Source organism: Salvelinus namaycush, chromosome 29, assembly GCF_016432855.1.
Source record: "Salvelinus namaycush isolate Seneca chromosome 29, SaNama_1.0, whole genome shotgun sequence".
Classification (NCBI taxonomy): domain Eukaryota; kingdom Metazoa; phylum Chordata; class Actinopteri; order Salmoniformes; family Salmonidae; genus Salvelinus; species Salvelinus namaycush.
In genome coordinates this window covers 26,422,101-26,435,542 of record NC_052335.1, presented here as the reverse complement: position 1 = coordinate 26,435,542, position 13,442 = coordinate 26,422,101, and the positions used below count along the sequence as shown (strand labels likewise).

The window sequence follows — 13,442 nt, the reverse complement described above, 5'->3', positions numbered from 1 at the left end:
GTTGTAACCCCACTGTGCTGGTTGTAACCCCCCTGTGCTGGTTGTAACCCCACTGTCCTGGTTGTAACCCCACTGTCCTGGTTGTAACCCCACTGTCCTGGTTGTAACCCCACTGTGCTGGTTGTAACCCCACTGTGCTGGTTGTAACCCCACTGTGCTGGTTGTAACCCCACTGTGCTGGTTGTAACCCCACTGTCCTGGTTGTAACCCCCCTGTGCTGGTTGTAACCCCACTGTCCTGGTTGTAACCCCACTGTCCTGGTTGTAACCCCCCTGTGCTGGTTGTAACCCCCCTGTGCTGGTTGTAACCCCACTGTCCTGGTTGTAACCCCACTGTGCTGGTTGTAACCCCACTGTGCTGGTTGTAACCCCACTGTGCTGGTTGTAACCCCACTGTGCTGGTTGTAACCCCACTGTGCTGGTTGTAACCCCACTGTGCTGGTTGTAACCCCACTGTGCTGGTTGTAACCCCCCTGTGCTGGTTGTAACCCCACTGTGCTGGTTGTAACCCCCCTGTGCTGGTTGTAACCCCACTGTGCTGGTTGTAACCCCACTGTGCTGGTTGTAACCCCACTGTGCTGGTTGTAACCCCACTGTCCTGGTTGTAACCCCACTGTCCTGGTTGTAACCCCACTGTCCTGGTTGTAACCCCACTGTCCTGGTTGTAACCCCCCTGTCCTGGTTGTAACCCCCCTGTCCTGGTTGTAACCCCCCTGTCCTGGTTGTAACCCCCCTGTCCTGGTTGTAACCCCACTGTGCTGGTTGTAACCCCACTGTCCTGGTTGTAACCCCACTGTGCTGGTTGTAACCCCACTGTCCTGGTTGTAACCCCACTGTCCTGGTTGTAACCCCACTGTGCTGGTTGTAACCCCCCTGTGCTGGTTGTAACCCCACTGTCCTGGTTGTAACCCCACTGTGCTGGTTGTAACCCCACTGTGCTGGTTGTAACCCCACTGTGCTGGTTGTAACCCCACTGTGCTGGTTGTAACCCCACTGTGCTGGTTGTAACCCCACTGTGCTGGTTGTAACCCCACTGTGCTGGTTGTAACCCCACTGTGCTGGTTGTAACCCCACTGTCCTGGTTGTAACCCCACTGTCCTGGTTGTAACCCCACTGTGCTGGTTGTAACCCCACTGTGCTGGTTGTAACCCCACTGTGCTGGTTGTAACCCCACTGTGCTGGTTGTAACCCCACTGTCCTGGTTGTAACCCCACTGTGCTGGTTGTAACCCCACTGTCCTGGTTGTAACCCCACTGTGCTGGTTGTAACCCCACTGTCCTGGTTGTAACCCCACTGTGCTGGTTGTAACCCCACTGTGCTGGTTGTAACCCCCCTGTGCTGGTTGTAACCCCCCTGTCCTGGTTGTAACCCCCCTGTCCTGGTTGTAACCCCCCTGTGCTGGTTGTAACCCCCCTGTGCTGGTTGTAACCCCACTGTCCTGGTTGTAACCCCCCTGTCCTGGTTGTAACCCCACTGTGCTGGTTGTAACCCCACTGTGCTGGTTGTAACCCCACTGTGCTGGTTGTAACCCCACTGTGCTGGTTGTAACCCCCCTGTCCTGGTTGTAACCCCACTGTGCTGGTTGTAACCCCACTGTGCTGGTTGTAACCCCACTGTGCTGGTTGTAACCCCACTGTCCTGGATGTGTCTGTGTTGCCAGAGGCCCACAGGTTCAGGCTACCAAAGCTGCTGCTGCTGGCACCAAGAAGTACGAGCTCAGCAAGTGGAAATACGCCGAGCTGAGGGACGCCATCAACACATCCTGTGGTAAGAAAGTCAGCCATGCCAAACATGTGGTTGAAAATCATTAAGAAACTTGACTCTGACATTTTGCTGTGATATTGCTCTTAACGAACCTCATGTAATATTGAACTGTCAGTTCTCTGAGCCTGTTTTGCTTAGGGTTAAAAGTGAGCTATGATTTTACAGCTTTTACTTGCTCTATGTTTATTTATTAATACCCACCTTATTATTTGATCACATCGTTTTACATGTTGATCAAATTCTTCTATCATTTGGTAGAACAGTATGGTACCAGTGTTCAAACGTAGTGCACTATGTAAGGAATAGGGTTTCATTTGGGACGTAGACTGATTGGCAGCTCCCCAAGCTCTGTGTCGTATGTGTCAAATATGCCCAACAATAGGTATCTGGGGCTGCAGACCATCTGTATTGAAAGTAAAACATCTCCGTTTTCCTTCGAAATGATCAGGCATGCTGATGTTAAGTAGTATGCACGTTACAGGAAGACATTTTGACAGTGAAATTACTCATTTATCTGGAGGGTAGGAAGCCATATTTGTGCACTCAACTTTAGCAAGGCACTTAGCAGGTATTAACCATCTAATTTCACACCATATTTCACTCCGGGACTTCAGCCGGTATGCTGATTGACAACTTAAATGCATTTTAATCCTAGCAGCAATTGTTTTAGAATTTCATGAAGACATAGATTGACAATGAAACTGATAATGCTGTCTCGTCTTTCTTCTTTTATGACTTTTAAATTGTTATTAAATTAATGAAAATCTTCAAGTAGTATGTCTGTTGGTAGTCCTCCATCCATCCATCTGTCTGTTGGCAGTCCGCCCGACCGTCTGTTGGCAGTCCGCCCGACCGTCTGTTGGCAGTCCGACCGTCCGTCTGTTGGCAGTCCGACCGTCCGTCTGTTGGCAGTCCGACCGTCCGTCTGTTGGCAGTCCGACCGTCCGTCTGTTGGCAGTCCGACCGTCCGTCTGTTGGCAGTCCGACCGTCCGTCTGTTGGCAGTCCGACCGTCCGTCTGTTGGCAGTCCGACCGTCCGTCTGTTGGCAGTCCGACCGTCCGTCTGTTGGCAGTCCGTCCGTCCGTCTGTTGGCAGTCCGTCCGTCCGTCTGCTGGCAGTCCGTCCGTCCGTCTGCTGGCAGTCCGTCCGTCCGTCTGCTGGCAGTCCGTCCGTCCGTCTGCTGGCAGTCCGTCCGTCCGTCTGCTGGCAGTCCGTCCGTCCGTCTGTCTGCTGGCAGTCCGTCCGTCCGTCTGTCTGCTGGCAGTCCGTCCGACCGTCTGTCTGCTGGCAGTCCGTCCGTCTGTCTGTTGTCCGTCCGTTCTCAGTCCGTCCGTCTGTTGGCAGTCCGTCCGTACGTCCGACCTTCTGTTGGCAGTCCGACCTTCTGTTGGCAGTCCGATCTTCTGTTGGCAGTCCGACCTTCTGTTGGCGGTCTGTTCCGACCGTCTGTTGGCGGTCTGTTCCGACCGTCTGTTGGCGGTCTGTTCCGACCGCCTGTTGGCGGTCTGTTCCGACCGCCTGTTGGCGGTCTGTTCCGACCGTCTGTTGGCGGTCTGTTCCGACCGTCAGTCTGTTGGCGGTCCGCCCGACCGCCCGTCTGTTGGCGGTCCGCCCGTCTGTTGGCGGTCCGACCGTCCGTCTGTTGGCGGTCCGACCGTCCGTCTGTTGGCAGCCCGTCTGTTGGCAGTCAGTCCGACCGTCTGTTGGCAGTCCGTCCGACCGTCTGTTGGCAGTCCGTCCGACCGTCTGTTGGCAGTCCGTCCGACCGTCTGTTGGCAGTCCGACCGACCGTCTGTTGGCAGTCCGTCCGACCGTCTGGTGGCAGTCCGTCCGTCTATTGGCAGTCCGCCCGTCCGTCTGTTGGCAGTCCGCCCGTCCGTCTGTTGGCAGTCCGCCCGACCGTCTGTTGGCAGTCCGTCCGACCGTCTGTTGTCAGTCCGTCCGACCGTCTGTTGGCAGTCCGTCCGACCGTCTGTTGGCAGTCCGTCCGACCGTCTGTTGGCAGTCCGACCGTCTGTTGGCAGTCCGCCCGTCCGTCTGTTGGCAGCCCGTCTGTTGACAGTCCGTCCGACCGTCTGTTGGCAGTCCGCCCGTCCGTCTGTTGGCAGCCCGTCTGTTGACAGTCCGTCCGACCGTCTGTTGGCAGTCCGCCCGGCCGTCTGTTGGCAGTCCGCCCGGCCGTCTGTTGGCAGTCCGCCCGGCCGTCTGTTGGCAGTCCGCCCGGCCGTCTGTTGGCAGTCCGCCCGGCCGTCTGTTGGCAGTCCGCCCGGCCGTCTGTTGGCAGTCCGCCCGGCCGTCTGTTGGCAGTCCGCCCGGCCGTCTGTTGGCAGTCCGCCCGGCCGTCTGTTGGCAGTCCGCCCGGCCGTCTGTTGGCAGTCCGCCCGGCCGTCTGTTGGCAGTCTGTAGGCAGTCCGCCCGTCCGTCTGTTGGCAGTCCGCCCGTCCGTCTGTTGGCAGTCCGCCCGTCCGTCTGTTGGCAGTCCGCCCGTCCGTCTGTTGGCAGTCCGCCCGTCCGTCTGTTGGCAGTCCGCCCGTCCGTCTGTTGGCAGTCCGCCCGTCCGTCTGTTGGCAGTCCGCCCGACCGGCTGTTGGCAGTCCGCCCGACCGGCTGTTGGCAGTCCGCCCGACCGGCTGTTGGCAGTCCGCCCGTCCGTCTGTTGGCCGTCCGTCCGTCTGTTGGCAGTCCGTCCGTCTGTTGGCAGTCCGCCCGTCTGTTGGCAGTCCGCCCGTCCGTCCGTCTGTTGGCAGTCCGCCCGTCCGTCCGTCTGTTGGCAGTCCGCCCGTCCGTCCGTCTGTTGGCAGTCCGTCCGTCTGTTGGCAGTCCGTCCGTCTGTTGGCAGTCCGTCCGTCTGTTGGCAGGCCGTCCGTCTGTTGGCAGGCCGTCCGTCTGTTGGCAGGCCGTCCGTCCGTCTGTTGGCAGTCCGTCCGTCCGTCTGTCACACGGGTGGTTCTAGTTGGCTGGTTTACTTCAGTACCTGCTATGCTCTCATATTTCTCCCTCCCTTTCTTCTCTCTCTCCCTTTTCTTTTTCTCGCCTCTCTCCCATTCCCTCTCTTTTTCTCTTTCTCTCCACCTGCAGACATTGAGTTGCTGGCTGCCTGCCGAGAGGAGTTCCACCGCCGGCTGAAGGTCTACCACGCCTGGAAGTCAAAGAACAAGAAGCGTGGCAACAACCCCGGCATCACAGAGCAGAGGGCCCCCAAATCAGTCACCGACTATGGTAAGGGAACCCCAACCCGCAGGAGATATTTCAGGCAGTGTTATACAGTACAACATCACTGTAGGTGTCTTTTTCAATGCTTTGATAGGCGTGATTCGGAAAACATCCATTTTTATTCTGCTCCCAATACCCTAGAGGAGGCCGACCCAAAGAGACTCGGTCAGAGCTTTAGCCCCCTATTGAATATTCTAATATAGTACTGATACTAGTGAATAGGGTGCCATTTGGGACACATCCTGGTAGTGGCTACTCTCTTCCTCCAGCCTGACCTCTTCTCATTGTTCTCCATAGAAACCTGTGCTGTCTTGCTCCTGGTTCTGCTTCATTTCCATGAGCAGTCACCATGACGACAAAGAGCTATTTTCCCCCGTGTGACAGAGTGCAGACACACTTTATTTTAGTCTGTTAGACTACTGATTGGACCACATACCCAGCCCCCATAGAATTACATACAGAATCATCATGTATAATTATAGGGTCTGTAGCTATGCCCAGCCCCCACCTCTCACTTAGTGGGCATACACAGCACAGTACCAGCTATACCTCTACCTGCTCTCTGACACAATAACAAGCCAGAGGCTGAGGAGAGCTCATATTTTCAGGGTCCTAGCATAATATAGCCTACAATCTAATGATTTTGCTTGTGAATGACCATACACAGTGGAATGACTCTCCCCGTTCTTCCATGCCTATGGTGTCATCAATTTAGGCCGGTCCTGGCTACCGTAAACACATGTAAAGATGTGGTAATGACTCTGTCATTATATATTATGGTTTCTTCTTCCCCTAACATCTATGATGATGTGATAGGCTCAAAAATGTATTTATAGGAAATCCATTTGTCATTCCATGATCTTGTCTTGCATGTTGTTTGTTTCATACCTGTGTCATACTACATGTGATGTTTGTAAGTGTAACCTGGCATGTTTACTTTCAGATCTCGCACCTCGTGTGAGACAAGCACGTAAGTGGTTCTCCATGATGTAGCAGCATCACTAACCTCAGCCCCTAACCCATCTATTAACCATCGGGAAACGGAGGGGTGTGGTACTCACTACCCTGTGTGGAAGGGGTTTACTTTCTGTTTTGGGATGCACCCTTTCCTTGTAGTGCACTACTTTTTACCAGGACCCATAAGGCTCTGGTCAACAGTAGTGCACTATATAGGAAATAGGGTGCCATTTGGTATGCAACCTTGGTGATGGCGTAAGGAATCATAGAGCAACTGGTTTCTTTCTAAAAAATGAATCGTCTTTAGATTGCATGTTATTTTATTCCTGGGACAGAAGAAGGTTATTAAGAGGTTGTCAACTAAGTGCACCTGCCATTCTTTGAAGATTATTAGGGTGTAGGCTATTGTACGAGACACAGTGTAGTCAAACGTCTAACGTAAGCTGATCGAGAATGAGGATGTGCACAAAGAGATTTCAAAGTGCCTAAATGGCTGGTGTTATTGATGCTGATGCAAATGTGATGTGGCTACGCTGACAATGGGAGCTAAAAGTGCTCAGGCAATCAGGCTAAGTTGTGTTTGGGATGGATGTGTGGGCGCGTCCCAAATGACACCTTATTCCTCACATGCTGACCATACCGCTCTCGTTGCAAAATAAATGTAGACATGCATGTTATTCAATCATTGCACCCACACTTCTCCCGCGCGTCAGCGAGTGTCTCTGTAACCAGGCGCTAAAATAGAACTTGGTTCTATTTGTGACACTTGAAGCGCTGCAAGTTCCCCTCTCCCATCTCCTCATTGGTTTTTAGGAGAATATACCCACATGCCATTTCCTCATTGGTTTTTAGGAGCATATACCCACGTGGGTGATTGAAAGATGAACTAAGGCCCGCACTCCAGTCCAGTTGGTGGTGGTAATGCACCTTAAAGTTGGTTGCCAACCGCCATATAAAGTCCAAAGAAGAAGCCTGAAGGAGGAGAGATTACTAGAAACAAACTCTGTTTACTCCTCTTCTTTTTTTCTTTTTTTTTACCCCTATTTCTCCCCAATTTTGTGGTATCCAATTGGTAGTTACAGTCTTGTTCCATTGCTGCAACTCCCGTACAGACTCGGTAGAGGCGAAGGTCGAGAGCAGTGCATCCTCCGAAACCCAGCCAAGCTGCACTGCTTCTTGACACAGTGCCCGCTTAACCCGGAAGCCAGCCACATCAATGTGTCGGAGGAAACACTGTACATCTGGCGATCGTGTCAGCGTGCATTGCGCTTGGCCTGACACAGGAGTCGCTAGTGCGGGACGGGACAAGAACCTCCCCTAACCTGGACGAAGCTGGGCCAATTGTGCGCCGCCCCATGGGTCTCCCGGTCACGAACCAGGATATCTTGTGACACAGCTAGCACTGCAATGCAGTGCCTTAGACCACTGTGCCACTCGGGAGGCCTGTTTACCCTTTTGTCTGTGGATTAATTGTCGGAGTAGAGGACCTTGTGCGTTTCAGGTAATAATAACAACCCAATGTTTATATCCCAGGATGAATTGGCTAGCAACAGCAAGCTAGCTAGCAAAATGGTCATAAATGTTTAATGCTTTTCGGCCTGTCCCCAAATTAATATAGTTCAGAGTTCGTTTTGATATTTCAACCTGCGTGTCCTGATTGCGTCTGGTGTGGGTGGACAAAATCAACATGCGCATGTTGCGCCCGGTCTAGTAAGCATGTTAGATAGTGCACTACTTTTGACCGGGGCCCATAGAGAATAGGGTGCCATTTGAGACACTGCGGGTCTCCGTCTCGTCGTGTTTATTGGAGTGTGACAGCATAACACGTCAACCTGCTGAGGTGACCCCGGGATGCTGGCCTTCTAGGCAGAGTTGCAAAGAAAAAGACATATCTCAGACTGGCCAATAAAAAGAAAAGATTAAGGTGGGCAAAAGAACACAGACGCTGGACAGAGGAACTCTGCCTAGAAGGCCAGCATCCCGGAGTCGCCTCTTCACTGTTGACGTTGAGACTGGTGTTTTGCGGATACTATTTAATTAAGCTGCCAGTTGAGGACTTGCGAGGCATTTGTTTCTCAAACTAGACACTCTAATGTACTTGTCCTCTTGCTCAGTTGTGCACCGGGGCCTCCCACTCCTCTTTCTATTCTGGTTAGAACCAGTTTGTGCTGTTTTGTGAACGGAGTAGGTCACAGCGTTCATTTCTCTGAACAAGAATAAGACTGACGAGTTTCAGAAGAAAGTTCTTTGTTTCTGGCCATTTTGAGCCTGTAGTCGAACCCACAGATGCTGATGCTCCAGATACACAACTAGACTAAAGAAGGTCTGTTTTATTGCTTCTTTAATCAGCACAATAGTTTTCAGCTGTGCTAACATAATTGATAATGGGCCTCTGTACGCCTATGTAGATATTCCATTAAACATCTGCCATTTCCAGCTACAATAGTCATTTACAACATTAACAATGTCTACACTGTATTTCTGATCAATTTTATGTTCTTTTAATGGACAAAAAAACGAGTTTTTCTTTCAAAAAACAAGTACATTTCTAAGTGACCCCAGACTTTTGAACGGTAGTGTACATTCGCAAAAATGTCCAAAACACAGTTTTTGCTTTGTCATTATGGGGTATTGTGCGTAGATTGATGAGGGGGGGGGGGGGAACGATTTAATCCATTTTAGAATAAGGCTGTGACAGCGACTTTTGTGGATTTTACATATTGTGGTGGTCTGCAAAGTTGTTTCCACGGGTAACAAAAGCCAAATTAACGTGACAGGAACTGAATTGAATGTAAATTGCTTTGAAAATAAAAAAAGCTTGTGGTTTGCTCCGTTCTCCATTGACATTTCACAGTGGTACGCTTGTTTTTGTGAGAAATCTTCTAAAAAGAACAGGAATTTCGCATTAATATGAAAACCATACACTAAAATATGAAAATACTACATGTCATGTCTCAAAATCTATCTTACCTTTGTATTGTTTTATGTTCTCCTGATTCGAGAAGGAATATGACGAGGTCAAAGTTGAGCCTGTCAGTATGCCTTAATTCTCTCACAGCATCCAGCCCAGCTGACGCAATGCTATTTTCCTGATTTTTCTTTTATTTCTTTTATTTTTTATTACCACTTATTCTCTGGCCTCCATTGATTTAGTCACCCTAATGTTGACCATCCTACAAGGGTAAAAACTCCAAGAACTTTTGACATGAAGTTTGAACCATTGGCCTTTTCAGAGGAGTATCTATACAATTAACAGATTATTTACCCATTGGTCCAAAATATGCAATTTGATTTGACACCCCAGAGCAGGGGTACTCTCTAATGTTATTCATTCTCTATATATTTTCCTTACATGACTTTTGCACCATCTTATAGTTTATTTCAACTTCATAATTATTTAGAAGAGACCCCAGCGTTTCCCAAACTAAGTCCTCGGCACTGCAAGGGGTGCACGTTTTGGATTTTGCCCTAACATTACACAGCTGATTGACATTATTAAAGCTTGAAGATGAGTTCATTATTTTAATCAGCTGTGTAGTGCTAGTGCAAAAAACCCAAGGACCGAGTTTGGGAACCCCTGCCCTACGAGGTCCGGAGCCTGATGGTTTTCTGTTCTACCTGATAATGAATTGCACCCACCTGGTGTCCCAGGTCTAAATCAATCCCTGATTAGAGGGGAAGAATGAGAAGAAGCAATGGAACTGGCTTCGAGGTCCAGATTGGAGTTTGAGGGCCCTATAGATTATATATACAGTATGTCACTGGAACAAATGCCACAAAGAAATTATATCGGTCACTCTCGGTTTCAGCTTTCTCTCTGGACAAAAACGAGGGAGGGACTCTGAAAGGTGTTGGGAATGGGTGGGCGGCCATTGCTGTTCCTTGTCTCTAGTTAATATAATACCTCAATGGGGTTGGGGTGCCGACGTGTTAGCGTCTTCACAGTTAGTCACAAAATGTTGTACTTCTACTTTTACTAAGTTGGAGTGAAAGATCCATTTCGTTTGGTGACAGTGGATCTGGGATATGTTGCTTTAAAGGAAAGGATATATACTTTACTGTATCCATACTGTACTGTATCCATACTCCAGTCCTCCAGTACCACCAACAGCACATATTTTTGTTGTGGCCTCGGACAAGCGCACATGATTCAACTTGTCAACTAATCATCAAGCCCTCAATGAGTGGAAATAGGTGTTTTTTTGTCTGAGGTACAACAAAAATGTGTGCTGTTGAGGGGTACCAGAGGACTGGGGTTGAGAACCACTGCTGTACCACGCCTGTCAACAGGGCTGAGGCTATTCTACCACTCTCTTTCTCTGGTCCTTTTATCCATAGCGCCTCCCACCCATCCACCCCCTTCAATCACTATCCCTCATTTATTTACGCTCCACTTTGTGGAGAATATGCAAATCTATGCTCTTTGTTTTGATACGAGCATTCAAACTCTTTAACCATCACCTGACATGCTGCTTGTCGCTCTCATTTACTCCCCCTTTGATCAGTAGCTCTGTGATCTACTGCTAGTGCTGACCCCTCCTCCCTAGCTCGAGCAACATCACACTCCCTGCATTCCTTTTGGTTCCTGTTACTTCCCAGTCTATTGGTTTATGTTACCATTCATATTGGTTCCTGTTTCTACCCCATCCCTATTGGTTAGGCTATTGTTCCTTCCCATTCCAATCAACAAGCGTCATTAGTCTAACTAGCCCCTCCCCCAACAGCCCAGGCGAACTCAGCCCCGCCCATCCCAGCCAGGCAACATGAGGTGGCCATGAACAGGCAGCAGCGCTACTTCCGCATCCCCTTCATCCGGCCCGGGGACCAGTACAAGGACCCCCAGAACAAAAAGAAGGGCTGGTGGTACGCCCACTTTGACGGGCCCTGGATCGCCAGGCAGATGGAGCTGCACCCGGACAAGCAGCCCATCCTGCTGGTGGCAGGTCAGTCAGTGACACAGAACTCATATTATAAGCGATCTTCTCTCTCTCTCGTGTGCGTGTGCACGCTCATTTATCTGTACGATTTATAGTCTTACTGCCTCACAGGCACAATGCTCTATTGTTTTGCGGTCTGTGTCTCTAGGGAAAGACGACATGGAGATGTGTGAGCTGAGCCTGGAGGAAACAGGCTTGACGAGGAAGAGGGGAGCTGAGATCCTGCCCCGGCAGTTTGAGGAGATCTGGGAGCGCTGCGGGGGCATCCAGTACCTCCGGAGAGCCATCGAGAAACGACAGGCCCGCCCCACCTACGCCACAGCCATGCTGCAGACCCTCCTCAAGTAAGGGTGTAGGGTGAATTTGCCCCTAGTCGCTGATCATGGGTCAGTTTAGCATTTTCCCCACCTAAAGGTTAAGGTTAGGATTGGGGGAGGGGAAGCTGATCCTTGATCTGTACTCTGGGAAACTTCACCCTGGAGCTAAAGCACCCTGTCTTAAACCACGGGGCTTTCTCTCACTACAGCAAAGGGAAGAATGCACTAAGCTACTGTACCTAACACAGTGGGTATTCAAGCCTACTGTACCATGTTTTGACTGGGGCAAGTCATAAGTTAACCACTTTGTTAATTGTCTTTTTTCTATTGTTCATGTTGTTGGTCTTAGCTGCTTTCAATTGTCTTGATGTATTATTTCTTGGTGGGTGCGGGGGAATTTGCAGTGAACCTATGCAGAGGAATCAGACAGTGACTAATTATTACATCTAGTTTTGTTTCTCGAGCAAATGTGGATGTTTTCCTTTTAATATTCCTGCTACTTTAACTACGAGGCCTTATTAAAACTACTTTAACAGGGTAATTTGCTGAAAGTAGGAAGTGTTTCAAAGCTGCCTCCAAATAAGTTTTAAGAGTATTAAATTGTTGATGTTTAATATTATGTCTTTGTGATTTAAACTGAAGTCAACATTTTGTCTCTGCAGTCTTAACAGCTTGTTGATCATTTCACTCAAACCAATACTTGCTGTTTATTTTCATGTAGTTATTATAGGACAATACTTGCACAAGAGAGGGGTAGAAATGGGGTAGGTTGGGGTAGAAATGGGCTAGGTTGCACCTCTCTGTTTTCTCATGTGAGGCAGTTATACTTGAGCGTCAGGTTCTTCTCTAAGGATATTTTTTTAGTAACTGCACATAAATTCACATTAATTTCTAATTATAATATTTGATAATACTGTAATAATTTTTTTTACCTCTGGCTTTCAGACTGAATGTAATATGGGTTTGTTGATTTGTTCCTTCAGTCCTTACTGTTTGGTTAGGAGCTGTTTGTTTTATTCTTCATATGTGTGATTTAGGTTTGCTAATGAAAGGTAAAGAAATATTTCCTTTACACATTCCCCAACCATTCATTTCTAAAGCCACATGGTTGAAATTGAAATGCATTGTTTCATGTTCTCCACTTGAAACAATGTCTTCCAAATATTTAAACAAAAATAAAAATAATGTATAGATCAAACTTAATTATGAGAAGTGAATAATACAAATCTTGAGATACTCTACGATATCAAATCATACTGTCGGACCAAATGTGTGTATGGGACAAAAACTGAATAGTGAAATCGTGTTGATGTCTTCTTGACCCCAACTTCATTCAAGCTCATATACAATATAGTCAGCTATTCTTCCCTCTGCTAGATATTCCAATAGACACATACATACAGAATGTTCTACCTGTATGATAGAGAGTCTAATGTTTCTACACAGGAATGTACACATTTATTTTCTAAATAAATATTTCTACTCTAAGATACTCTAAAGCATGTGTCAAACTCATTCAACAGAGGGCCATGTGTCCGCGGGTTTTTGCTCCACCCTCTTATTTTATTAATGAATTAAGGTCACTAATTAGTAAGGACCTCCCTTCACCTAGTTGTCTACTGTAGGTCTTAATTGAAAGGAAAAAACAAAAACCTGCAGACACTTAGCCCTCCATGGAATGAGTTTAACACCCCTGCTATAAAGGGTTTGGTCACATGACACATGTTTCTTAAAAAATAAACAAATGATGAAGCAATAATTTACACACGCAACACTACAAGGAGGACAGACAGTCTCAAACACACAGTACATGACAATCTTGTGAGACTAGAACTACTCTCTTCAGGTAAGGCTGTTAGTCTTGAGTTTTCTCATTCCCTTGGATGCTCTGCACAAGCGAAAGGCGACGTTGTGGTTGTTTGAAATCTATCCACTCATGCTCATGTCTTCAGTTTTTGACCGAAGTATGTATTTCTAACTTAAACAGCAGAGTTTACTACTGTACTGTGGGGTCTCCTTTAATATCGCTTGTAATGTACAACAAATGACTGGCTTCCATATGCTCTATCTCACAACACGCATAGCAATCATTCCTCAGATACTGCCTTTTCCAATGCTGATCTCTAACTGAAATAAACGCATTTCATGCTCCACTCAACTGCTTTTGCCCCTCGTGTTTGACATCACTCTATTCCTCAACATGGTAATGGTACAGCAGCAAAAATGCACACAGTTCTGTTAGGAAATGCTGACT

General features: G+C 48.4%; 1 protein-coding gene across 1 annotated transcript in view; it reads left to right on the top strand.

Moving 5' to 3' along the window:
- LOC120024355 (unconventional myosin-VI-like) overlaps window positions 1-11,802 on the top strand; it is a 116,907-nt gene extending 105,105 nt beyond the window's left edge. Inside the window, exons 32-35 of the mRNA XM_038968577.1 lie at window positions 1,660-1,766; window positions 4,843-4,983; window positions 10,659-10,877; window positions 11,020-11,802. Of these exons, the coding sequence (XP_038824505.1) occupies window positions 1,660-1,766; window positions 4,843-4,983; window positions 10,659-10,877; window positions 11,020-11,219 (667 nt within the window). The 3' untranslated portion in view covers window positions 11,220-11,802. The remainder of the gene's footprint in view (window positions 1-1,659; window positions 1,767-4,842; window positions 4,984-10,658; window positions 10,878-11,019) is intronic.
- The last annotated feature ends 1,640 nt before the right edge of the window (window positions 11,803-13,442 follow it).